The sequence below is a fragment of the Schistocerca cancellata genome, chromosome 3 (genome assembly GCF_023864275.1).
Source record: "Schistocerca cancellata isolate TAMUIC-IGC-003103 chromosome 3, iqSchCanc2.1, whole genome shotgun sequence".
NCBI classification, from domain to species: Eukaryota; Metazoa; Arthropoda; class Insecta; order Orthoptera; family Acrididae; genus Schistocerca; species Schistocerca cancellata.
Window position 1 is genome coordinate 164,809,229 of NC_064628.1, and position 26,752 is coordinate 164,835,980.

General features: G+C 45.0%; 1 protein-coding gene across 1 annotated transcript in view; it reads left to right on the forward strand.

Annotated features, from left to right (window-relative positions):
• Nucleotides 1–26,752, forward strand: part of LOC126174788 (tryptase beta-2-like) — a 401,540-nt gene that overhangs the window by 346,942 nt on the left and 27,846 nt on the right. Inside the window, exon 5 of the mRNA XM_049921154.1 lies at nt 20,650–20,747. Coding sequence (XP_049777111.1) covers nt 20,650–20,747 — 98 coding nt within the window. The remainder of the gene's footprint in view (nt 1–20,649; nt 20,748–26,752) is intronic.

Genomic DNA, 26,752 nt, shown 5'->3' on the forward strand with positions numbered 1-26,752 from the left:
CCAACACTACAGCAAAGACAGAAAAACGTGCAGACTGCAGGTTGACACAGCGGGGATGTCTCCATAGCCAACGCTACAGCAACGACAGCAAACCTCGCAGACTGCAGGCAGAGACAGCAGGTGTGTCTCTATAGCCGACGCTACAGCAGCTACAGCAAACCTCGCAGACTACAGGCTGACACAGCAGATGCGTCTCCATAGCCAACGCTACAACAACTACAGCAAAACTCACAGACTACAGACTGAGACAGTGGCCGTGTCTCCATATAAAACGCTACAGCAACGACAGCAATCCTCGCAGACTGCAGGCTGACACAGCAGGCATGTCTCCATACCAACGATAGAGAAGTGACAGCAAACCTACCAGACTGCAGGCAGACACAGCAAGAATGTCTCCATAGCCAACGCTATAGCAACGACAGCAAACCTCGCAGACTGCAAGCAGACACAGCAAGTATGTCTCCATAGCCAACGCTACAGCAACGACAGCAAACCTTGCAGACTCCAAGCAGACACAGCAAGTATGTCTCCATAGCCAACACTACAGCAGCGACAGCATACCTCACAGACTGCAGGCTGAGACAGCAGGCGTGTCTCTATAGCCGACGCTACAGCAGCTACAGCGAACCTCGCAGACTACAGGCTGACACAGAAGGCATGTCTCCATACCCAACGCTACAGCAAAGACAGAAAAACGTGCAGACTGCAGTTTGACACAGCGGGCGTGTCTCCACAGCCAAAACTACAGCAATATCAGCAATCCTCGCAAACTGCAGGCTGACATGGCGGCCGTGTCTTCGTAGCCAACACTACAGCAATGACAGCATACGTCACAGATTGCAGGCTGAGACAGCTGGCGTGTCTCCATAGCCAACGCTACAGCAGCTACAGCAAATCTCACAGACTACAGACTGAGACAGTGGCCGTGTCTCCATATAAAACGCTACAGCAACGACAGCAATCCTCGCAGACTGCAGGCTGACACAGCAGGCATGTCTCCATACCAACGATAGAGAAGTGACGGCAAACCTACCAGACTGCAGGCAGACACAGCAAGAATGTCTCCATAGCCAGCGCTATAGCAACGACAGCAAACCTCACAGACTGCAAGCAGACACAGCAAGTATGTCTCCATAGCCAACGCTACAGCAACGACAGCAAACCTGCAGACTCCAAGCAGACACAGCAAGTATGTCTCCATAGCCAACACTACAGCAACGACAGCATACCTCACAGACTGCAGGCTGAGACAGCAGGCGTGTCTCTATAGCCGACACTACAGCAGCTACAGGAAACCTCACAGACTACAGTCTGACACAGAATGCATGTCTCCATAGCCAACGCTACAGCAAAGACAGAAAAACGTGCAGACTGCAGTTTGACACAGCGGGCGTGTCTCCACAGCGAAAGCTACAGCAATATCAGCAATCCTCGCAAACTGCAGGCTGACATGGCGGCCGTGTCCTCGTAGCCAACACTACAGCAATGACAGCATACCTCACAGACTGCAAGCTGAGACAGCTGCCGTGTCTCCATACCCAACGCTACAAGAGCGACAGCAAACCTCGCAGACTGCAGGCTGACACAGCGGGCGTGTGTCCATAGCCAACGCTACAGCAATATCAGCAATCCTCGCAAACTGCAGGCTGACATAGCGGCTGTGTCTTCGTAGCCAACGCTACAGAAGAGACAGCAAACCTCTCAGACTGCAGGCAGACACAGAAAGTATGTCTCCATAGCCAACGCTACAGCAATGACAGCAAACCTTGCAGACTGCAAGCTGACACAGCAAGTATGTCAACATAGTCAACGCTACAGCAACGACAACAAACCTCACAGATTACAAGTAGTCACAGCAAGTATGTCTCCATAGCCAACGCTGCAGCAACGACAGCAAACCCTGCAGACTGTAAGCTGACACAGCAAGTATGTCTCCATAGCCAACACTACAGCAGCGACAGCATACCTCACAAACTGCAGGCTGAGACAGCGCGCGTGTCTCTATAGCCGACGCTACAGCAGCTACAGCGAACCTCGCAGACTGCAGGCTGACACAGCGCGCGCGAATCCCTAGGCAGCGCTACAGCAACAACAGCAAACCTCACAAACTGAAGCCTGACACAGTAGATATGTCTCCATAGCCAACGCTACAGCAGCTACAGCAAAACTCACAGACTCACAGACTACAGGCTGAGACACTGGCCGTGTCTCCATAGACAACGCTACAGCAACGACAGCAATCCTAACAGACTGCAGGCTGACACAGCAGGCATGTCTCCATAGCCAAGGCTACAGAAATGACAGCAAACCTGCAGACTCCAAGCAGACACAGCAAGTATGTCTCCATAGCCAACACTACAGCAACGACAGCATACCTCACAGACTGCAGGCTGAGACAGCGGGCGTGTCTCTATAGCCGACGCTACAGCAGCTACAGAAAACCTCACAGACTACAGGCTGACACAGAATGCATGTCTCCATAGCCAACACTACAGCAAAGACAGAAAAACGTGCATATTGCAGGTTGACACAGCGGGCGTGTGTCCATAGCCAACGCTACAGCAATATCAGCAATCCTCGCAAACTGCAGGCTGACATAGCGGTCGTGTCTTCGTAGCCAACGCTACAGAAGAGACAGCAAACCTCTCAGACTGCAGGCAGACACAGAAAGTATGTCTCCATAGCCAACGCTACAGCAATGAAAGCAAACCTTGCAGACTGCAACCTGGCACAGCAAGTATGTCAACATAGCCAACGCTACAGCAACGACAACAAACCTCACAGATTACAAGTAGTCACAGCAAGTATGTCTCCATAGCCAACGCTGCAGCAACGACAGCAAACCTTGCAGACTGCAAGCTGATACAGCAAGTATGTCTCCATAGCCAACACTACAGCAGCGACAGCATACCTCACAGACTGCAGGCTGAGACAGCAGGCGTGTCTCTATAGCCGACGCTACAGCAGCTACAGCGAACCTCGCAGCCTACAGGCTGACACAGAAGGCATGTCTCCATAGCCAACGCTACAGCAAAGACAGAAAAATGTGCAGACTGCAGTTTGACACAGCGGGCGTGTCTCCACAGCGAAAGCTACAGCAATATCAGCAATCCTCGCAAACTGCAGGCTGACATGGCGGCCGTGTCCTCGTAGCCAACACTACAGCAATGACAGCATACCTCACAGACTGCAAGCTGAGACAGCTGGCGTGTCTCCATACCCAACGCTACAAGAGCGACAGCAAACCTCGCAGACTGCAGGCTGACACAGCAGGCGTGTCTCCATAGTCAACACTACAGCAGCAACAGCTATCCTCGAAGACTGCAGGGTGACAGAGCAGGTACGTCTCCATAGCCAACGCTACATAAGTGACAGCAAACCTACCAGACTGCAGGCAGACACAGCAAGTATGTTTCCATAGCCAACGATACAGCAATGACAGCATACCTCACAGACTGCAGGCTGAGACAGCGGGCGTGTCTCTATAGCCGACGCTAAGCAGCTACAGCAAACGTCGCAGACTGCAAGCTGATACAGTGGGCGTGTCTCCATAGCCAATGGTACAGCAGCAACAGGAAACCTCGCAGACTGGAGGCTGACACAGGGGGCGTGTCTCCATCGAAAAATAAAAAATAAAACATTAAATGATCGTGTGACATTGATAGTCATGAGGCCCCTGAGCTAGGGCACTAGAATCATCATAGAGGCAGTGTCTGCACATCTGCTGCGTGCTTGAGTTAGATACACCAAATACTCTACATAGTAAACGCACGCACGTCAGTCTCCAGAAACTGCTAAAGGACCTTTTCCTCTCCACTCAAGTTTCTCCTGTCGTTTCTCACTCTGGATCCTGCCATTTCATACCTCTGTTAGCGTGCGTGTTTGTACTGCCACACTATAATGCTGGCATAATTACCTGGTTTTCGAACCCATCTCTCCACAGAGTCGTTACCAACATCAACATTTGGCCGAAAGTTTCATACAGCGCGTCCTAGTGATTAATTGGTACAGCAAACTGAGACAATCAGCTATCAAATGTCCACCTTAGGAAAACGTGCAATATGTGTAGCTTTACTGTTTGAAAACATTTGTGGCCGATTTTTCTCTCACAAAAGTATGTTTTTCTAAATACTATTGAGACCTGCTGGTAGTGAAGGGAAGGCAATGACAGCAGGATGCCTTACTATAGAAGATATCGTCGTCGTTCAAGACAAACTATGTATAAAATAATAGAAGACGTTGAAATGACAACATCTGCTGCCGACAAGAAGAAGAATAGCATAAAGTCTGTTGCAGCACATTCATTACTTGATGGACCAGCAGTCTTCTGTGGATGCAGACTGAACTTCAGTATAGACGTTAATGATACGTTCACCCATGGCAATGGCTGGTTAACTGTCGCTATTGTACGAGGTGGATCAGGAGTTCCAAACGTATCTGGCCTGGAGAGCTTCGTAGACCGAGATGTTATTGCCTACAGAACCTACCATGTTACCGAGAATGCTAATAAAGATTTTGGCAAATCAACCTATATGTCACCCTCTCCCTTTACTTTATATACCCGTAATAGACGTAAGTTATCATGTAATGAAACTGTATTTATTTGGTTACGATTGTGGACGGGGCTGTAATCAGTTACTATTGCTTGCCTTTTACAATTACAATTTACTTTAAACCAGTAATTCCAGATTCAACAATAAATAAAATAATACCACACATTACTAATGAAGGAATAAACAACAGTGTAAATAATAGTGTTTTCCTTGAGCTAAATTTAGCAAATCACCATTAAACACAGATACAACAGATAACGTTTTAAAAGCAAGCCGCTGTGATCTGGGCAGAAGGCCTTACACGCCAGGAATGGCAATAAATTAAGAATTGCCTAAAACTCGCTGCAACTAACAAATTACAGGTATTGAAATATTAAAGACAAGTCGCCACAAACACAGCAGACGGCATCAGACGCCAGGAATGGCAGTAAATAAGGTTGTAAAGGTTTACTGCGTAAATACAAATACCAAATTAGAATTTTAAGGCAAGCGATCACAATCACAGGTGAAGGCCTTACACGCCAAGAATGGCAATAAATTATGATTTGTTGAAAACTCGCTGCAATTTACAACTTACAGGTATTGAAATATTAAGGTAAGGCGCTACAAAGACAGCAAAAGGCAGCAGACGCCAGAAATGGCAGTAAATAAGGTTTAAGGCTTACTGCTAAAATACAAATACCAAATTAGAATTTAAAGGCATTTGACCACAATCATGGCTGAAGGTCTTACACGCCAGGAACGGCAATAATTTAAAAAAATTTGAAACCTGTTGTAAAACAGCAAATACAATAGCAAAAGATAATAAAAAAAAACAAGGAACTGATCCAGAATCAACCTCTGAGAAGGTCTGTCAACAAATACTATCGCGAGCGATGAGATAGGCAGCCAAGAGTCGCATTCACTTCACAAGATGGTAACTCAGACTAGTGGCAGTCTAACGAATGACTAACGATAATCTTGCTGAAGCTACCTGGCGTCCGATAAACCAAATGCAAAGATGGAACAATAAGCCAAAGCCAGAACCGGCGGTCGGCACTACGTACAGAATACTGTGTTTAGAGCCCCCGGAAGGAGAAAGGAATCATTATCACCAGAGTAGAGGAATCACCAACCGGCCTACAGCCAAGAAAGCTGTCAAAACTACACGCCTTACCGGACAGCAGCGGGAAGGCGAGGAAACGTACACTGCCATTACGTACACTGAACTCAGTGCAGGTAACTGGGGCATTAGCGGCCACCGGGCAAGAAAAATTACCGCTGGTTGAACTTAACAAATTGTAACAAGGTGAACGCAGTAGATATTAATAAGAAGTCGAGAAAAGCTAATCAGATCAGGCTTCCCCAAGCACGCCACTCGCTGCTTTTCGCCTTGGCGACACTATGGGCAGCAACACGAACCTAAGTCACTGGAGAATCGCGAGATATCACAATGGTGCAGGTTTCTCTCCTTGGATTGAAATGCACTCATCTTAAGGCTTGCTGGATACGTTTTACGACTAACTTGTGCACCCTCGTGACCGCAGACCTTCCATCTCGCAGTCCATGTGTGCCGCCAGCGATCCCGGCGTATTCTCGCACTGCGTGGACCTGGCTTCTCCTCAGTCCCCAACCGAACTCACCACTCACACGACCCGGCAAAACAACGACGTCGCCCCAAAGATAGGGCAACAGTTACTGCATATCGATAACCGCCGCTGCTGCCACTAGCGGACAGGCAATGCTTGCGAAACCGAGTTTCGCCAGTCAACACGAGAAGAAGACAAACAACCGCAACCACGCCAACTAAACGATACCGTCTGGCCTCCAACAGAGGGCGGAAACCTACAAACAGCACCAACGCGTGCCGCAGCACGGCTCAATTATGTTTATTAGTTTAATTGTGCGGGAGATTACCTGCAATTTTATGCTCATTCGCCTTCCTTCTGTGAAAGACTACACACAGTTTATTTATTTATTTTGAGTCATCATTTCTTTGACTGGTTTGATGCCGCCCGCCACGAACTCCTCTGTTGTGTCAACTTCTTCATCTCACAATAACATTTTAGCCTAATCCACAATTATTTGATGAATGTATCCAGTCTCTGTCTTCTTTACAGTTTTTATCCTTTACAGCAGCTTCTAGTGCCATGGAAGTTATTCTGTGATGTCTTAATAGATGTTATACCATCCTGTCCCTTCTTCTTGTCAGAATTTATCATATATTCCTTTCTTCGCCGATTCTCCGGAGAATTTCCTCATTCATTTCCTTATCAGTCAATCTAATTTTCAACATTTTTCTGTAACATCACATCTCAAGTGCTTCGGGTCTCTTCTTATCTGGTTTTCGAAATGTCCACGTTTCACAACAGTACATTGCTGTCCTCCAAACGTACATTCTCAGAAATTTGTACTCAAATTAAGACCTATGTTTGATGCTAGTACACATGTCTTGGACAGGAATGCCCTTTCTGCTACGACGGTCATGGGTTAGTTTGCTGCCTAGGTAGCAGAATTCCTTAACTTCATCTACACCACTGGCCATTAAAATTGCTACACCACGAAGATGACGTGCTACAGACGCGAAATTTAACCGACAGAAAGAAGGTGCTATGATATGCAAATGATTAGCTTTTCAGAGCATTCACACAAGGTTGGCGCCGGTGGCGACACTCACAATGTGCCGACATGAGGACAGTTCCCAACCGATTTCTCATACACAAACAGCAGTTGACCGGCGTTTCCTGGTGAAACGATGTTGTGATGCCTCGTGTAAGGAGGAGAAATGCGTACCACCACGTTTCCGACTTTGATAAATGTCGGATTGTAGCCTATCGCGATTGCGGTTTGTCGTAGCGCGACATTGCTGCTCGTGTTGGTCGAGATCCAATAACTGTTCGCAGAATATGGAATCGGTGGGTTCAGGAGGGTAACACGGAACGCCGTGCTGGATCCCAACGGCCTCATATCACTAGCAGTCGAGATGACAGGCATCTTATCCGCATAGCTGTAACGGATCGTGCACCCATGTCTCGATCCCTGAGTCAACAGATGGGGACGTTTGCAAGACAACAACCATCGGCACGAACAGTTCGACGACGTTTACAGCAGCATGGACTATCAGCTCGGAGACCATGGCTGCGGTTACCCTTGACGCTGCATCACAGACAGGAGCGCCTGCGATGGTGTACTCAATGACGAACCTGGGTGCACGAATGGCAAAACGTTATTTTTTTCGGATGAATCCAGGTTCTGTTTACAGCATCATGATGGTCGCATCCGTGTTTGGCGACATCGCGGTGAACGCACATTGGAAGCGTGTATTCGTCATCGCTATACTTGCGTATCACCCAGCGTGATGGTATGGTGTGCCATTGGGTACACGTCTCGGTCACCTCTTGTTCTCATTGACGGCACTTTGAACAGTGGATGTTACATTTCAGATATGATACGACTCGTGGCCCTACCCTTCATTCGATCCCTGCGAAACCTTATATTTCAGCAGGATAATGCACGACCTCATGTTGCAGGTCCTGTACGGGCCTTTCTGGAAAAAAAAAAGTTAGATTGCTGCCCTGGCCACCACATTCTCCAGATCTCTCACCAACTGGAAACGTCTGGTCAATGGTGGTCGAGCAACTGGCTCGTCACAATACGCCAGTCACTGCTCTTGATGAATTGTGGTATCGTGTTGAAGCTGCATGGGCAGCTGTATCTGTGCACGCCACCCAAGCTGTGTTTGACTCAATGACCAGGCTATCAAGGCCGTTATTAAAGTCAGAGGTGGTTGTTCTGGGTACTGATTTCTCAGGATCTATGCACCCAAATTACGTGAAAATGTAATCACATGTCAGTTTTAGTATAATATATTTGTCCAATGAATAGCCGTTTATCATTTGCATTTTATCTTGGTGAAGCAATTTTAATGGCCAGTAGTGTACTTCATGATCACCAATCCTAAAGTTGAGTATCTCGCTGTTCTGATCTCTGCTTCTCCTCATTACCTTCGTCTTTCTTCGATTTACTCTCAATCCATATTTTGTACTCTTTAGACTATTCATGTCAGTCAGCAGCTCCTTAATTATTGTTCACTTTCACTAAGGATAGCACTGTCATCAGTGAATCTTCACGGAGATGTCCTTTCGCCTTGAAATTTAACATCTTTCCGTCATTGCTTTCTCACTCTACAGGTTGAATAGAAGGAGCGAAGGACTACATCCCTGTCTTACACTCTTTTTAATCCGACAAATTCCTTCTTGGCCTTCCAATTTTATTATTTCATCTTGGTTCTGGAACATATTGTATATTAACCTCCGTTCGCTCCTCCTCCATCATATAGCGTAGCAACACAGTATAGCAATCTGGGAATGAGAGTCACTCCAGTATACTAGAATGAGGACCGGACTTGAAACGTCATGCAAGAGTATAGTCCACTACGGTGACATAGGGTCACGTTTCCGTTCTATTGCAGTGTGCTTTTCGAAAGGTCTTAGGTACGTACATCAGATCCAATGTCAGAAGGCATTAGATCCGTAAATTTCAGCCTATACGAGAGTGGATATATGAAGAACTGCGCATTCGCGAATAGTATTGAAATACGAATCCATTGGCCGTGAGGAGAACTATGTAATCACAAAGTGGCTACAATGAACAGTGTAAACTAAGCTGATCTCTAGAGTATGAAGTAGACAGACTAAATATGGATCAGTCGAAAGAATATCAGTAACATAAAACGATCCCAGTCAAGAAACGCTGAGATATACTGAGCTCCAACGTAAAGAGCGATGAGCGCTGCCCGGACCACTTCCGGAGGCGACGCCTAACAGTCAGATTCTTTACTGTTTTTTCTTTTGCTTCTCACTCGGACAATACGGTGCCTTCCCATGTTCTCCTGTACATCGCTGGTCATCGGGGCTCATTTAGAAGCTAGACTCAAAATCAAAAACAATTCTGTTCCAGCCAATGAAATGCAGACGTGTCTGGAGACGCCCTGTGCATTAGTGAGATACCGACCTGAGTGTCGCTCGTATACGGCCCGACAATCACGAGCGATGGTGTGCTATCTCTTTTCACAGCAGGTCACCTTTATTGTCACCTACGGCACCCTTACAGCAGAGCCGTACGTCGATGATATTCTACGCCCCATTTGTTGCCCTTCATGGCAAGCTGTCCTGGACTTACACTTCAGAAGGACAATTCCCGTCCGATCATGCCCACAGTTTCTGCAGCTTGTCTTCCTGCTTGTCAAACCCTGCTTTGGTCAGCAAGGTCGCCGGATCTCTCTCCAACTGAGAATATTCGGAGCATTATGGTCAGGCTGCTCCGACCAGCTCGGGATTTTGACGGTCTTACGTGCCAATTGGACAGAATTTGGCTTGATATCCATCAAGAGCAAATCCAACAACTCTATCAATGACCGACGAGCCGAATTACTGTTTACATAAGATACAGAGGTGAACGCCAGCTGACTTTCTCACTTTTGTGAAACTTTTTGTCATGAATAAATCATCAAATTTTTCTGAAATAGTAACCATTTGTTTGTCTGTACATTTCGTCTACCGATTTCCGTCCTATTCTGGTAATTTCTTCGTGAGTGTTTTTTTTTTTTTGTCTTAGAATGTACCCAGAACCATCTACATACTTTCGTGCTTGATATCTTCCCCGACGGCGATGATATTTTCCAACAGGATAACTGTCCGTGTCACGAGATCATAATAATGTTACACTGGTTGGAGGAACTTTATAGTGGACGTTTTGACCACCAAATTCGCCTAATCTGAAGAATGCGTTTCGGTTTAAGGAAGTTGCGTGACCTGTGCGTAAACATCTGGTGCCACATACCTTTGGAAACCTGTGAAGTTGAATCCATGCCACAATCAATCACTGCTGTGTTATATTCCAAAAGGGACAGATAAGAATACGAGGAGCACTCAGTGTGTATGCCTTGGGGCCACATTTAACATCTTATAGAAGCTATTCATGCTGCCATTGAGGGTACAGTGTGAAACCAACTGCGGATCGTGGTGCATGTCGGAATAAATGATGCCTGTGCTCCGAGGTCGTACTTGGATCATTCCAGCGACTGGCAAGGAGGGTTGGGGAGACCAGCCTTGCGCACAGAGTTTCAACGAAGCTCACAATTTGTAGCAGAGTGTCCAGAAGTGATGGGTCAAGTGGAGGGACTGAATCAGTGACTTCGAAGTTTCTGTGACAAGGTAGGCTGCGACTTCCTGGACTTGCACCATAGGGCTGAGATCAGTAGGGTCCCACTAAGTGGTTCAGGTGAGCGCTACTGCCGGGCTGCTGCCCAGGTAGCTAACAGTGTGTGGGATGAACACAAAGGTTTTTTTAGATTAGGCTACTCTCCATCCAATCCAGATAACAATAGCAGTAGGAAACCCATAAGTATCAGTCTAGGATCGAAAGAAATACCTCGAACAGGTGAGAGTACCAAAATCATAGAGGTTACCGGTCGAAGCATTCGAACAAAGTACCGAAGTTTGAAGTGCTTCTGGAAAACAGTGAAGCTCATATAATGCTAGGTAAAGAAAGCTGGTTGAAACCTGAAATTGATAGCACTGAGATTTTTGGGGAAATTTAATTGTATACCAATAGGCTAATAGGAAATGGAAGTGGTGTATTTCTTGTGGTACAAGAGACTTAATATCCACCGGAACAGAAATGAAAACTGCATCTGAGAATGTTTGGGTAAGACACAGTACCAGAACTGGGCATAAAATGATAAATGGATCCTTCTATCGTTTACCAGACTCATCTGTTAATGTAACCGAAAACCGTAGGGGACACCTCAGTTCGCTTATACGTAAGTTCCCCAATCATACTGTAATCATTGGTGGAGACTTTAATCATCCAACAGTCAACTGGTAAAATTACAGTTCTGTTAGTAGTGGTAGTGATAAGACATCCTGTGAAACGTTAGGAAAACGACTAGAACAGGTAGTGCGGAACCCCATTCATGATGGAAATATATTGGATCTAATGGCAACAGATAGAGCTGACCTTTTTGAGGATGTCCAAATCAAAACTGGTATCAGAGACCATGACGCAGTTGTGGCAACACTAAATACCAAAGAATAAAGAACAACTAAAGTAACCAGAAGCATATATATGTTTAGCAAAGCAGAAATATATATATGTTTAGTAAACTAGATAAAAATTCTGTAGTGCCATATCTCAATCAGGAACTTAAAACTTTCAGTACACGGCGGAAAAATGTAGAGGAACTAGAACTCATGTTTAAAAGAATGGATAGATATATACCCAGCAGAACAGTTCATCATGGGAGGGACCGTCCATGGTATACTGTCACTGTAAATAAACTTCTAAAGAAACAGAAACTACTGCATAATAGATGTAAAACAAAGCAAAGAATTATAGATAAAGAAATGCTGAATGAAACTCGTTTGGCTGTGTGAGAGAGCAATGAGTGAGGTCTTCAGTGACTGCAGGTGTAGCAGAAAATTGTCAAATAACCTTTTACAAAACCCAAAGAAATTCTGGTTGTATGTAAAGACTCTTAGTGACACCAAAGTTAATGTCCAATCCCTAGTGAATGAGACGGGAACTGGAATGAAGGGCTGCTGCAAAGCAGATGCTGAAATGCTTAACTCTGTTTTCAAAAGTTTTTTTACAAAGGAAGATCCAAGAGAATTGCCCCAATTTATCCTCGTACCACTGAGAAGATGTGTGAAATCAGTATTAGTGTCAGTGCTATTAAGAAACGGCTGAAGTCGTCAAAATTGAACAAAGCTCTACGGCCCGATTGGAATCCCTATAAGATTCTGCAAAAAATTTGCGGCTGAGTTAGAACCCTCTTCTAAGTATAATCTATTGCAGATCCCTCGAACAAAAAACCGTACCCAGTAGTTAGAAGAAAGTACAGCTCACACTCGTCTACAAGAAGGGCAATAGAAGTGATCCACGATACCACCGTCCAATACCCTTGACATCGATTTCTTGTAGAATCTTAGAACATATTCTGAGCTCACACATAATGAGGTATCTTGAACAGAATGACTTCCAACATGCCACCCAGCATGGATTCCGAAAACACCCATCATGTGAAATTCAACGCGAGGTTTTCTCACACGACATAGTGAAAGCCTTGGATCAAGGTAGTCAGATACATGCAGCATCCTTTGATTTCCGAGAAGCATTTGACTCAATACCACACCCACGATTATTATCAAAATTTCAATAAAATAGGGCATCTAATGAAATATGTGACTGGATTAAGAACTTTTTGGTAGAAAGATCGCAGCATCGTATCTTGGATGGAGAGTCATAATCAGATGTGCCCCAGGGAAGTGTGTCAGAATCCTTGCTGTTCATGATGTGCGTTAATGACCTTGCGGACAATATTAATAGTATCCTAAGACTTTTTGCATATGATAGAGTTGTCTATAATAAAGAAGAGCGTGAAAGAAGCTGCATAAATATTTATCCCGATGTTAATAGGATTTAAAAGTGGTGCAAAGATTGCCAATTTTCTTTAAACTTTTAGAAATTTAGAATCGCGCAGTTTTAAAAACGCAGTAATCTACAATATCAATAAGTCACATCTGGAATCGGTCAGGTCATAAAAATACCTAGGTGTAACACTTTGTAGCTATAGGGAATGATCACACAGTCTCAGTCGTAGGTAAAGCAGGCGCTACACCTCGGTTTAGTGGTAGAATACTGGGGAAGCTCAATAACTCTACAAAGGAGATTGCTTACAAATCACTCGTGCGACCCGTCCTAGAATACTGCTCAAGAGCGTGTGACCCGTATCAGATGGGACTAAGAGGGAACGTTGAACGTAGGTAGAAAAGGGCAGTACTAATGGTCACTAGCTTGTTTGTTTGTTTGACCCGTGGTAAAGTGTTACAGAAATGCCGAAGACCCTGAACTGGCAGACTCTTGAAAATAGACTTAAACAATCCCGACAAGGTCTGCTAACAAAGTTTCAAGAACCGAGTTTAAGAAATGGGTTCTGCGAATATACTACAACCCCCTACCTATCGCTCACATAGAGATCGTGAGGACAAGATTAGAATAATTACAGCACGCAGAGAGGTATTCAAATAGTCATTCTTACCACGTTCAATACGTGAATGGAACGGGAAGAAACCACAGTGGGTCGTAGCCTCTGCCATACAGTTCACGATAGTTTGCAGAGTACACACGTAGATGCAGATGTTGTAATGTTTTATATATCCCATGTAAGGTTGTGACGGAGTGGGAAAAAAACCGCTGTGGTTCATTGGTCAATAGTACTGCATTACACATTTAAGCGAAGGCAAAGCCTTGGTGCGAAGCAAAAATTGATCGAAGCCAAAATGACCGAACCAGGTGTCGAAGTGCTTAGCACACTGGACACGCGTTTGGGGGAACGACGTTACAAATACGAGTCCGACCACTCTGATTTACTTTTTCTGTTCAAAAAATGGTTCAAATGGCCCTGAGGACTATGGGACTTAACTTCTGAGGTCATCAGTCCCCTAGAACTTAGAACTACTTAAACCTAACTAACCTAAGGACATCACACACATCCATGTCCGAGGCAGGGTTCGAACCTGCGACCGTAGCGGTTGCGCGGTTCCAGACTGTAGCGCCTAGAACCGCTCGGTCACCCCGGCCTGCACTTTTTCTGTATTTCCCCAAATCGCTACAGGTAAAAGCCGAGATGGTCCCTTTAAAAAGGGCACGGCTAATTTCCTTCCTCATCCTTGAAAGAATTTGAACGTGTGCTCCGTCTCTAATGATCTTGATGTCGACGGGACATTAAACCATAATCTTCCGTCCCTCCTTCCTTTCTTCGAAGCAAAAAATGATAATAGTGAGAAGTCTACGAGAAGCGGTCAATGAATTCGACTGTAAAATTTTGCTTATCGATTTGATGGATAATCTCTAGAAGTTTTGTCTTAGGTAACAGAGTAAACGGATCAAAACTGTCTGTTCAATCCCTCTGTGAACTCACTAGGACCTAATCGGAAGATGACAGAGAGAACGGCAAAATACTGAATTCGATCACCTGAAATTCTTTTAGCATGGAAGATCGTATTACGGCTGCTCCTTTCAGTCACTGTGCGAACCCCAAAATACCAGAAACTGAGAAAAGTGATAGCGGAATGGAATATCAACTAAAATCGCTCAACAGTGGAAAGACATTAGAAGCAGATCATATGCCTGTGAGATTCTATACAGGTTATGCGAAATAACTCCCACTCTAGCAGCGTTTTGTCGCAGATCGCTGGAGCAACGAGGATATCAAGCTTCTGAAATAAAAAACGCGGGCCATCCCATTTTCATGCAGGATCTTCGGACAAATGCCGTTAATTGTAGGTTAATATCGCTGACGGCAGTCTGCTGTAAAGTTATGGAACATGTTTTACGCTCCACGTTACGACGTTTTTGGACAACGAAAATCTCCTTAACAAAAACCAACACCTTTTCCTGCAACAGCCACTTTGCGAAACTGAGCTTGCCCCGTTAGGCCACGAGATCAAGAGTGCCGAAGTAAACGGCGCCCAGGTTTTACGTCGTGTTGGTCGACTTAGGATGAGAATAGATGCAATTCCGCACTGTCATTTAGTGAGTACAATAAAGAGTTAATGAGTATCGCAGTTGCTTTGTAACTGGATTTGGAACTCCACTTTAGATAAAACAAGAAATATAATTTCTGGAGTACCCCAAATTGACCAGTTAATGCTTACATTACACAGGGTGATTCAAAATGAATGGGGTAAAAAGAAAGTATTACTGTGATTATAGGAATGACCTTATTCCAGATAGTCACATACACACCGACGGTTTAAGTATCAAAGTGTAGGTTGTCAACAATGAAACAATGGAAAGTCGTCTTTGTTGTTCATCGCTGACGTCAGTATTCAAAATTGTGGCATCCGCGATAGGAAAGAAATGTTGTGCCACAGAATACTCAAAAACATCACCAATAATGGTTCTTCAAAGACAGTTTAGGACCAAGCTTGCGAAAGTGGCATCGCACCGTCACAGCGTTGCTAGGCAGGCAAATAAATTCGAGTTGACAAGATGTGTATGCAAGGAAAAAACCACAGAGTGGTCATGTGTCGTGAGTGGAGTACGATCTACGAAAGAAGTCCCAGAAAATTCTATCATAGTGCCAGTAGAGAAGTGAATGTTTCAGAATCAACAGTGTGGCATGTATTGCGCAAGTGTCTGCAGGATTCAAATGTCACAGGAGCTAAAACCAGTCTAAAAAACAAAACTGAGACAACTTCGCATTGATTTTCAAGCAAGGCTGCAAGTGGATGGTTTCGCAGACAGGCTTGTGTTCTCTGACGAAGCCACATTTCATTTACGTGCCAGAGTGAGCAAGCATAATTTGAGAAAATGGGGTACATAGAACCAGCATGCCTCTCTGGAACATGAACGTGATTCTCCGATACTTAATGTTCTCTGCACCACAACCAACCGCAGAGTGTTTGGTCCTTTCTTCTTCATAGAATATTCCGTTATAGGTGTAACCTATTTCGATACGCTTTTTCTCTGGTAGTTGTCTCAGTCGACAAAAGAAGAACCTGGCTTCATTATTTGAGGACGGAGCCTCACCAAACTGGCATAACCTCGTACGTAGTTCACCTCAACGAACATCTTCCACAGCACTTGATTGGTCGTCCTGGGTAGAGTGATGTACCGTTCACGTTGTGGCTCCCCAGGTTGCCTGGCCTCAAACAAAGTTTTGGGGATGTGTGAAGGACATGGTTTGGTCCGCAGCTCGTGGTCGTGCGGTAGCGTTCTCGCTTCCCACGCCCGGGTTCTCGGGTTCGATTCGCGGCGGGGTCAGGGATTTTCTCTGCCTCGTGATGACTGGGTGTTGTGTGATGTCCTTAGGTTAGTTAGGTTTAAGTAGTTCTAAGTTCTAGGGGACTGATGACCATAGACGTTCAGTCCCACAGTGGTCAGATCCATTTGAACCATTTTGAAGGACATGGTTTACGTACTCTTATTTCCGCAGGATTTACAACAGCTACGGCTCGTAAACTCCGCCGATCGCGCTACCTTGGAACGGGTCTGAGATGATATGCACTGCCGGATGGACATATAGCGTATCACAAATGGAGCCCAAATTGAACATCTATGAATGTCCATAGGAACTGTGAGAGTTAACCTTTGAGTCCATATGTGTATTTACGAAATAAAATCATTACTGTAGTCACAGGGATACTTTATTTTTATGCCATTAATTTCGAATCACCCTGTACGTTAATTGTCAGGTGGATGACGTCAAATTTTCATGAGGCTGTTCTCACACGACGCTGTTGTCCATGAGAAGTTTGGAACGCCAGAATACGAGCAAAGAGCAGGAAGACCGCTCAAGGATTGACGATTGCTACAAGGAATGGCGGTTTATCCTGAACCTATATAAATTAGCGTGTTGCGTATAAAGAGGAAAAAAGATGCTTTGTGATTTGGTTACGTTATTGGCGATCTATCAATGCAAACGCTAAGAAACGTGCGATATCTAGGAATGACCGTCTTGTGCGACCTTCAGTCTAATGATTAGATAAAACAGCCACTTTCGGTGACTAGTGCCGCTGATCAGATACAGGCTGGGACTCATTGGAAGAACCTTAAGAAAATGTAATTCGTCTACGGAAGAAGTGATTTACTAAGTAGTCGCTTAACCGATTCTTAAGTACTGCTCAACGGTCTAGGACTCTAATCATGTCGGACTATTAGAAGAGGCAGATAAGATCCAAGAAGAGCGGAGCATTTCGTCACGCGATGGCTTAATAAGCGCGAAAGTGTTACGGAGGTGCTCAACAAACTGCAGTCGCAGACGCTAGACGAGAGGCGTTCCGCATCACGGAGACGTTTGTGACTGAAATTTGGTGGGCGTTATTGCAAGAACAGTCGGTCAACATACTGCTTCCTCCCACTTGTGAAAATATCACGACAAGTAAATTATAGGAATCAGAACCCATATGGAGGCTTGTGGACTGTCGTTCTTGCCACGCGGACTTCCCCGAATGCAACAGATGCAGGAGGGAAACGATAGCGCTGACACAACTACTGTATGACGCGCACCGTAAGCCTGCCTTGCATTAAAATGGTGTGTGATATGCCGTACAGTTGCCCCCTATTATCCGCTATTAAAATCTGTGGTAGTCGGCGGTGACCCTTTTCTTCAAGCCGCCGGTGCACACAGCAAATAGCCATGGCAACACTACAGTGCTTTCCTCTGAACCAGGGAACCTGCGTTGCGTTCTAGACTTAGTGGCTGCGATGAAATGTGCCAATATCTCTGGTATTGCTCTTCCTGTGGATTGCAGTCATGGTGATGGTCAGTACTAAGGCTGACGACGTAGAGTTATTCTGTTAATGTCACCTCTGTGGGAATCCAGGACGAGATGAAAGTTGGGTTTATAGCCATCTTTTTACGTACCGGTATTTAAATGAAGCGAGCAGGTTTTCTTTAATCGCCTGGGGTATTGGCAACCCACAGGAGTTATTCATATTTCAAGAAATGACCGCTGAACTGTTAAACTGACACGATACTCTATATTAAGTTCTTCTTTATGATACTCTGACCGTGGACTATGCCCGAAAAACGTAAATAAGAGCTTTAACAAAAAGTGGACAGTTGTTATTAGCGGCCAGAAAGAGTCAATAAGTACGTCAATATTCATGTAATTTGTCACAGACATCCTGAGCGACTTTATGTTGCACTTTGCACCCCTTAGTATCGACATGTTATGCAACTGAGGGGCAAGTCCAAAAGCAACATTTTGAGCTAATGTCGCCTTGATCTTCTCTTTAACCACATCTATTTCATGGTGGAATTTGTTTCGGCAAAAGCCATTTAGGTCCAAAGAAATATCCATTAGAAAATCTTGTTCTTCTACAAAAAGTAGACTAGTCCCTTGCGATTTCTACAAAAGCCGGACAAGTCTAGGATTCGTATGGTTACTATTCTCATCTTGCTGGACTGCACACTACGCGAGGCACCTCATTCAGAGAATTTCAGAAAAAGAAGGACGTCATAATCATTCGGCTGCATTTTCCTACACGTTGCAAATTGAAGGTAGGGATATTCCAATTTGTAAAGAACCATTCCTTAGTTTTCATGGAATAACCAAGCACTGATTGTATAGAATCAAGAATAATGTCGTATTGTATAGGCAGTCTCCAAAAGATAAAAAGACCAAAAATGGTATCTGAGCCGGTTCAGCTGACTGAATATTATATAAAGTCCTGTAAAATGACACAGTCACACTGCGCTCTCCTTGATAAGCCAAATATAATACACCTGCCAAAACGATTTGACCATAAGCGATATGCATCTTTAATTTTTACACAAGTACCACGTTAATATTCTATATAAGATCTGCTGTACAGTGTATAAAACTTTTAACACACATTTTTGATATCACAGGTCTCATACATCTACCACACGTGATTCACTGAGAGGCAAAATAAAAAGTGAGGAAAGAGTTCTTGAGAAGATTCAATAAGTAGCGCAAAAGACATTGCACTTGAAAAGAACAGAAGCTTTTGTAAGATGAAACGAAACTGTATTCTGAAAGCAAAACACAGGACCAGTAAGAGTAATTAATTTCATTTCATTCAAAAGTTTCCCCTGATGACCTTGCAATTATGGTACAATGTCCTTGTGATTCTCAGTCTAGCTGATGACTTAGTTTCAGTTTACCGCTATCTTGATCATGGAGGAAGGAAAGGTCATAATGAAGTCATATCCATGTTTCTGAACTACATAAAAAACGTTCCATCAAGAAATCGAAGAGATGAGCTTGTTCTGCTTGGTGGTGGGGTGTCTTGGACAGAACAGAAATAAATTTATGGGTTCACTTCTCGTTAAGTCAAGTGAACATCTTGAAGTTCTACAACAGTATCACATATTTGTTACCAGTATGTGGACACAACTATTTACCAAATGATCAAGACCTCTCACTTATAGGGCATGACGACCAGAAGACAAGGACTGCAGAAGCTGGGTGACGAAAACTGTTGAAGCCCGTACATTACCTCATCTATTCCAACTCAAAAGAATGAGATATGATTTTGTTGACATTAAAAATGCTACTGAGTCATTCTCTTTGAAAATGCCTCAATCTACACTCAGACAGCAGCAGGTACAAATGAATCGCAATGATGTGAAATATAGGTTTTGTTTAGCACTACTTTTTCCTAGCGAATATGCGTATCATTGTTAAGAGAAGTCCCACTACGAAACATACTACTTTGAATTTACCTAAGTTGTACGACAAGACTCAGGTATTTTGCCAGCTAAAGTCACAGATCTTTGTAATGAGATGCATTTAATGGAAGAAGAAACCAGGGACTTCTACAAGGATCTCCTTTATGGTACCCAGGATGAAAATAGCAAGGCAAAGAAGAAGTTGGACGTGGATGTTGTTTATGATGATGATGATGATGGTGATAACAGCGATGGGTGCGAGGATGCATAACAGCTAATTATGGCAACAATACGAATAACTCAACCTCTGTTTTCAGTTTGTTTTAAAGAAAGTAATAGTCTTGTCTTCATTGTAATATAAAATGGTTCAAATGGCTCTGTGCACTATGGGACTTAACTTCTGAGGTCATCAGTCCCCTAGAACTTAGAACTACTTAAATCTAACTAACCTATGGACATCTCACACATCCATGCCCGAGGCAGGATTCGAACCTGCGACCGTAGTGGTCGCGCTGTTCCAGACTGTAGCGCCTAGAACCGCTCGGCCACCCGGCCGGCCATTGTAATATACTCTCAGACAATACTGTGAGAACAGAATGAGTTAGTCCATTGAAAAATATTAGAGCTTTTATTTTTCTGAATTTTCTATAAATACCGGACCAATCCAAAGTAAAAATGTTCCTTAAGAATTAACTGAAAACGAACGTTAGTGAAGAAGGTGTATCTATTTAACACCCTACGAACGTCGTTTGAACGTTTTCCTTGCTTCATTTCAAATGGAGGAAGATTTTTTTATTCCTAAAAATGTCAATTTTAGATTTGTCCTGTTTTTGAAATAAACCGCTCAACTGTATTTGCGTAAAAACTGAGATTTTCTAACTGAAGTACAGAAGTACGTATTCTTTCCCACAGGCTGCCATCCTCGAGAAGCCAGATGACCTCTACGTTTGCGGTGCATCGTTACTCGACGAGAGCTGGGTCCTCACAGCGGCCCACTGCATCGAGGAATTGTGAGTATCGTCGCATACGCACTAGCGGGTGTGCACACACGCACACACACACAAACGCGCGCGCGTGGTGTAGTCACATTAATGTGACCACAGCCTATGTTGACGTCAACGTGCGATAACCACTCACAGACTGCAGGTGGCAGCACTAACAGTGGAGGGTATGCAAAGTATGTCGTTAGGTCGAAGAAATAGAGCACTGCTCAGCACCACGATGAGTATGATGGCTGTCTAGAGGACAACTCCTAAACGCCAAGACAACCACACAGTCCTGTTCACAAATTCTCCAACACTTCAACGGTAGGACACGCACTGCGTGCTACGCCTTCAAACACTCAGACACTTTGTCAGTCCGGTGAAAAGACAGAGCGACCAGGACGATAACGGCGTGGAAACAGTGCAGTCGTTGTCGCAATGCGGAAGCTGATCGATTTACCTGACGTCCAAAAGGACATGATAATTGACTTTCGGGCCAAGGGCGAAAGCATTTCCTAAGCGACAAAGTTTGTAAACCGTTTGCGTGCTGCCGTGGTTAAAGTATGCAACGCATGGGAAAATGGCGGCACGCAAAACCGGTGCCGAGATTACTGTGGTTCACCACGGGTCATTATGACAGTGGTGAACGATGGCTGCAGAGATGTATACGAATAGACGTGCATCTGTTGAGCAACTGACCGCCCAGAAGAACCAAGGGGCAACCAGGGGCAACCTAATGTGTCTCTTCAACGACCGTTTGGCGAACGTTGCTGCATATGGGTATCCTCAGCAGCCACGTGGTTTATGCACCCACGCTGAATGCCGTTCATCGGCGACGAAGGCTGGAATTCCACTGCTTGGTGACACATGAACTTTTCGGATAAATTACATTTTATGCGCCATCGGTGAAATGGCCTTTGGTAAGTAAACGTCCTGCATGCATTATTGTCTGGAGAGTCTTTTCGTGGCATTCCCTGAGTGATCTCGTCATTCTGGGAGACACAATGGGTCGACACAAGTACGCATCTATCCTTTTGGAAGATGTCCAACCCTACATGCAGTTTTTTTTTTCTCGGCACGATGGCGTCTACCAGTAGGACAACTGCAACGTGACACACAGCTTGCAGTGCACGTGCGTGGTTCGCAAGACACCAGGATGAGTTTATCGTACTCACTTGGCCACCAAACTCCCCGGATTTAAACCAATCTAAAATCTAAGGAATTACCTTCGTCGGGCTGTTTATGCCATGGATCCTCAGCCTGGAAACCTCGCGCAGCTGGCTACAGCCCTGGAATCAGCATGGCTCCACATCCCAGTCAGTACCTTCCAGAACATCATGACTCTTGTAAAAACTATCCGACTATCCATTGTTGGAGTGCTTGCACCAAAGATTACAGATAGTCTGCGTAAACCAGTTATGTTGGCTACTGATACTGCGTACATATGGATCGTGTTAACCCCTTCAGCATCAACTACGGCCTGAAGATGGCGCACTGAAGTGCAATTGAACATCGTCCAATCAATTATTTTTGGAATAATTGCAATTGAACATCGTCCAATCATTTATTTCTGGAATAGTAATGACTGATCCCGACACTGACCGTTCATAACCGCACAATTAACACACTTTTTTTTTCTAAGAGTGAACGAATGACGTCACGTCATCTACATAGTTATTAAAACATTATTCCAAATGATCTCAAATATTTATCGTCATTAAATTTTAACGGTAATCAGAAAAAAAGATTTATTATCTGAAAGTAACACATAACAGATCGCAGATCGCACGTAACTAAATGACAGGTTTGCATAGCGTCAGGACTTAATCACGCAAAACTATATAAAGAAATCCTCCAAATCTCAATTTCTCCATACCAACTGACAGATACAAATAAGATATTCAAGAACTCATAGATCAATCCCGACATGTAATGTTAGATCATCACCAAACTAGTAGTGTGCTACATGTCTACAAATCCACCTCACAGGGTTGTCTTCGCTTGTTGGAAGTATCCCACGTCCAGAAAGAGGAGCAGTTAAGTAGGTATCTGATAAGGAGTCGTACGGGTAATTAGGACTACATTTGTCGCACCAAGAAACAAGCAACACCTCTCGCCGATCTCCAGGCGGTGCTTGTCTGTGTCCATAACATCGCAGTCGACACACAACCGAGTGTCTGGGAGGTGAATCCTGTGAAAGCGTGACCGGCATACTTGTTTCCCAGTAAGGTACCATGCAGACTGGATGTCAGTGTCGAGATAAGGAACGCACACCGATAGCCAAACGGCACGCCAGTCGACTTGGGAAAGCTTCCCCTCAGCCACTTCCGGTGACTCGTGCCGCTGAAGGAAACCATAGATCGCCATAGTGGATGTCAATTGCGCTACAGTATCACAGTACGGACGTAGCTCAGTTCAAGGAACAAATGGTGGAAGTAAAAGAAGGGCGGCGGGACTTGCGAATGTTGGGTAGGTGCTGCGAGAGACGGTGGTGCAAAGGCCTCCAGCAAAAGGCTAGTAAGGCACGCAGTACTACGGCGCTACTGCTCTGTCAGGCATATGATACACACTTAAACCGCCCCTGCACCGCGGGAGGATGAGGGCTTCGTACCTTATCTTGAATAGCAAGCCGTGGCAAACAAACGAACCCAGTGCCGCTAGCATGCGGCGGGCCATGGATGGCGGAATAGAAAGTCTCTGTGCCACCTGAGGAATACGTGACGCTAAAAATACATTTACGTACTGTGTGCGTTGCAGAAGATAGAGTGCTCGTAAACGGTGATCTAAGAGCCCAGCTCGTAGTTGGGAAAGTAGATGTCTGCAATTGAGGGCAATTGTCCGCCGCAGATCTCTTGCGAAATCAAGTCCTAAGCATCGGACAGCATCAGCTACAGGCAAAGGAGCAGCACTGTCGCAGGAAGCCCCGCAAGGCGATCAATTTGCGGACGTTAAGGCAGCTACCAGAAGCTTCGTCGTAGGTGATAACCCATGCCAGTGACTCCCTAACCTACACACCGCTACGAAGAACGATGACGAGATCGTCTGCGTATGCAGTGCAGCTGAAAACATGGCCACCGAGAGACATACCAGAGAGGCGCTGACGGAAGCCGCATAGCAACGGTTCCACGGCGAATGCACACAACAGTGCAGAGAGCGGGCCACCTTGACGCACTGATCCAAGGATCGAGATGCGAGGAGTAGGACGAGCATTGTAGAGCACACGAAACGTGGCTCCATGAACGAGATGCATTACGACATCGACGGTAGTGTCAGAGTAGCTCATACTGCGGAGCACCCCTTCCAGGAAGTCGTTATCGACTCGAACGAACGCCTGATTGAAGTCAAGAGCTGCCAAAAGTCAAGGAATAAGACGATCGTGAGCAAGAGCGATTACGTCCCGACAGTGGCAGAGGACAGAGCGGATGGTATTGGCACGTCCCTTAAAGAGTCTGAATGGAGGAAATCACGTCCTGAGCTGTCCTTTTAAGCCACGCAACCAACAGCAAGGTAAAGATCTTTCTATCGCTGTTGAGTAACGTCAAGGGGCGGTAATTGCATATCCGTGAGGTACCCGGAGGCTTGTTGATGGGAATGAGGAATGAGAGAATGAGGGAATCGGCACGAAAGGTGGCATACGGTCCTGACAAATTACCGTCAACACTGGCAGACCCGATATCATGTTGGGTGTCAAAACGCTGCCCATAAAAGTCAGTCGTAAGACCATTAATAAAATTCATCCGACGGTGGCGTCTTTCCGCTTTGACATGATACAAGGAGGGGCGCTCTTGCTCTAACCCATTGCGTGGGCGCGCCCTGACCACAGCTGCTTCAAGGTGGCGGCGATATAGGGACGTGAGCTGTGCCTTGACACTATTCACCACCTCCTGGCGGTCTGGCGAATACGGCATCATGGTACATCCCCGGAGAATGGTGAAATAGCATTCCTGAGTCCGTCGCCGCCACGCCGCAGTCTCCCTTCCGTAACCAATCAAGGGCTTGGGGAGAGAAAGCTTTGCACAGGGTACCATGGATGTGTGTGATGCCTTGGATTAGTTAGGTTTAAGTAGTTCTAAGTTCTAGGGGACTGATGACCTCAGAAGTTAAGTCCCATAGTGCTCAGAGCCATTTGAACCATTTTGAACCTGGAATACTCTTTTATATTATTAAGGTAGCAGGAGTATAACGCAGGGAGCGAAAGGCTATTTACAACTTGTACACAAACCATATGGCAGTTGTAAGAGTCGAGGGGCATGACAGGGAAGCAGTGATTGAGAAAGGAGTTAGACAGGGATGTAGCCTATCCCTGATGTTATTCAATTTGTATATTGAGCAAGCAGTAAAGGAGACAAAAGAAAAATTTGGAGTAGGAATGAAGATCCAGGGAGAAGAAATGAAAAACCTTTAGGTCTGCCGATGACATTGTAATTCTGTCAGAGACAGCAAAGTACTTGAAAGAACAGTTGAGCTAAATGGACAGTGTCTTGAAACGAGGCTAATGCAATGTAGTCTAATTAAATCAGGTGATGTGAGGGAATTAGATGACGAAATGAGACACTTAAAGTAGTGGATGAGTTTTCCTATTTGGTCAGCAAAATGACTGATGATGGTCGAAGTAGAGAGGATATGAAATGTAGACTGGGTATGGCAAGGAAAGCGTTTCTGAAGAAATGAAATTTGTTAATATCGAGTATAGATTTAAGTGGCCCGCCCGCTTTCCGGGTGGGAAGTCGTGCCGGTCCCCGGCACGAATCCTCCCGGCGGATTAGTTTCGAGGTCCGGTGTGCGGGCCAGTCTGTGGATGGTTTTTAAGGAGGTTTTCCATCTGCATCGGCGAATGCGGGCTGGTTCCCCTTATTCCGCCCCAGTTAGACTATGTCAGCGATTGTTGCGCAAACACTTTCTCCACGTACGCATACTCCATAATTACTCTATCACACAAACATAATGGTTACACTCGTCTGATGTGAGACGTTCCCGGAGGGATCCACTGGGGGCCGAACCGCACAATAACCCTGGGTTCGGTGTAGGGCTGCGGTGGGGTGAGTGGACTGCTGTAGCCTGTTGTGGGGTTGTGAACCACTGCTGGCTACGGCGGGGGCGAAGCCTCTTCGTCGTTTCTTGGTCCCCAGTTCCATACAATACAATACATTTAAGTCTCACAAAGTCATTTCTGAAAGTATTTGTATGCTATGTAGCCATGTATGGAAGTGATTAATGGACGAAAATCAGCGTAGAGAAGGAGAGAATGGAAGCTTTTGAAATGTGGTGCTACAGAAGAATGGTGAAGATTAGATGGGTAGATCACGTAACTAATGAGGAGGTATTTATAGAATTGGGAAGAAGTGGAATTTGTGGCACAACTTGACTAGAAGAAGCGATCAATTGGCAGGGTACAATCTGAGGCATCAAGGGATCACCAATTTACTATTGGAGGGAAACACGGAGAGTAAAAATCGTAGAGGGAGACCAAGAGATGAATACAATAAGCACATTCAGAAGGATGGAGGCTGCAGTAGTTATTCGGAGATGAAGAGGCTTGTTCAAGATAGAGTAGCATGAAACGAGTCTTTGGACTAAAGACCACAGCAACAAGACAACATCTTCCTCCTTACTTGCACACCACCATAAGAGAAAAAATGTTATCCCGTTTGACAAAACTGTATGTTGAACATGAAAAGTTGAGTAACTCTTAATTTACTCGTAGGAAACAAATTTTAACAGTCATCCACATCTGCAAGAACGTATCTTTTACATCTATGTAGCAGGTGGTAATAATTAAAGTGGAACCACCCATTGAGGCTCTGCGTTGACTGCAATTATCGTATGGGAGCGAAACCTCGTATATGTTTATATGCATTAATGTGGAACCGATCCACGCTGAGAAATAATTAGTTCCAATTTTGGCCACCACTGGCGCTATACAGCATCTCATGACGTTCCCAGTGCTCATATTGAACAAATTGTATAAGCGGCGTTTAAGATCATCGTTATGCTTTCCTCAATTGTTTGGTCTTTTGTCTCTACACCCGTTT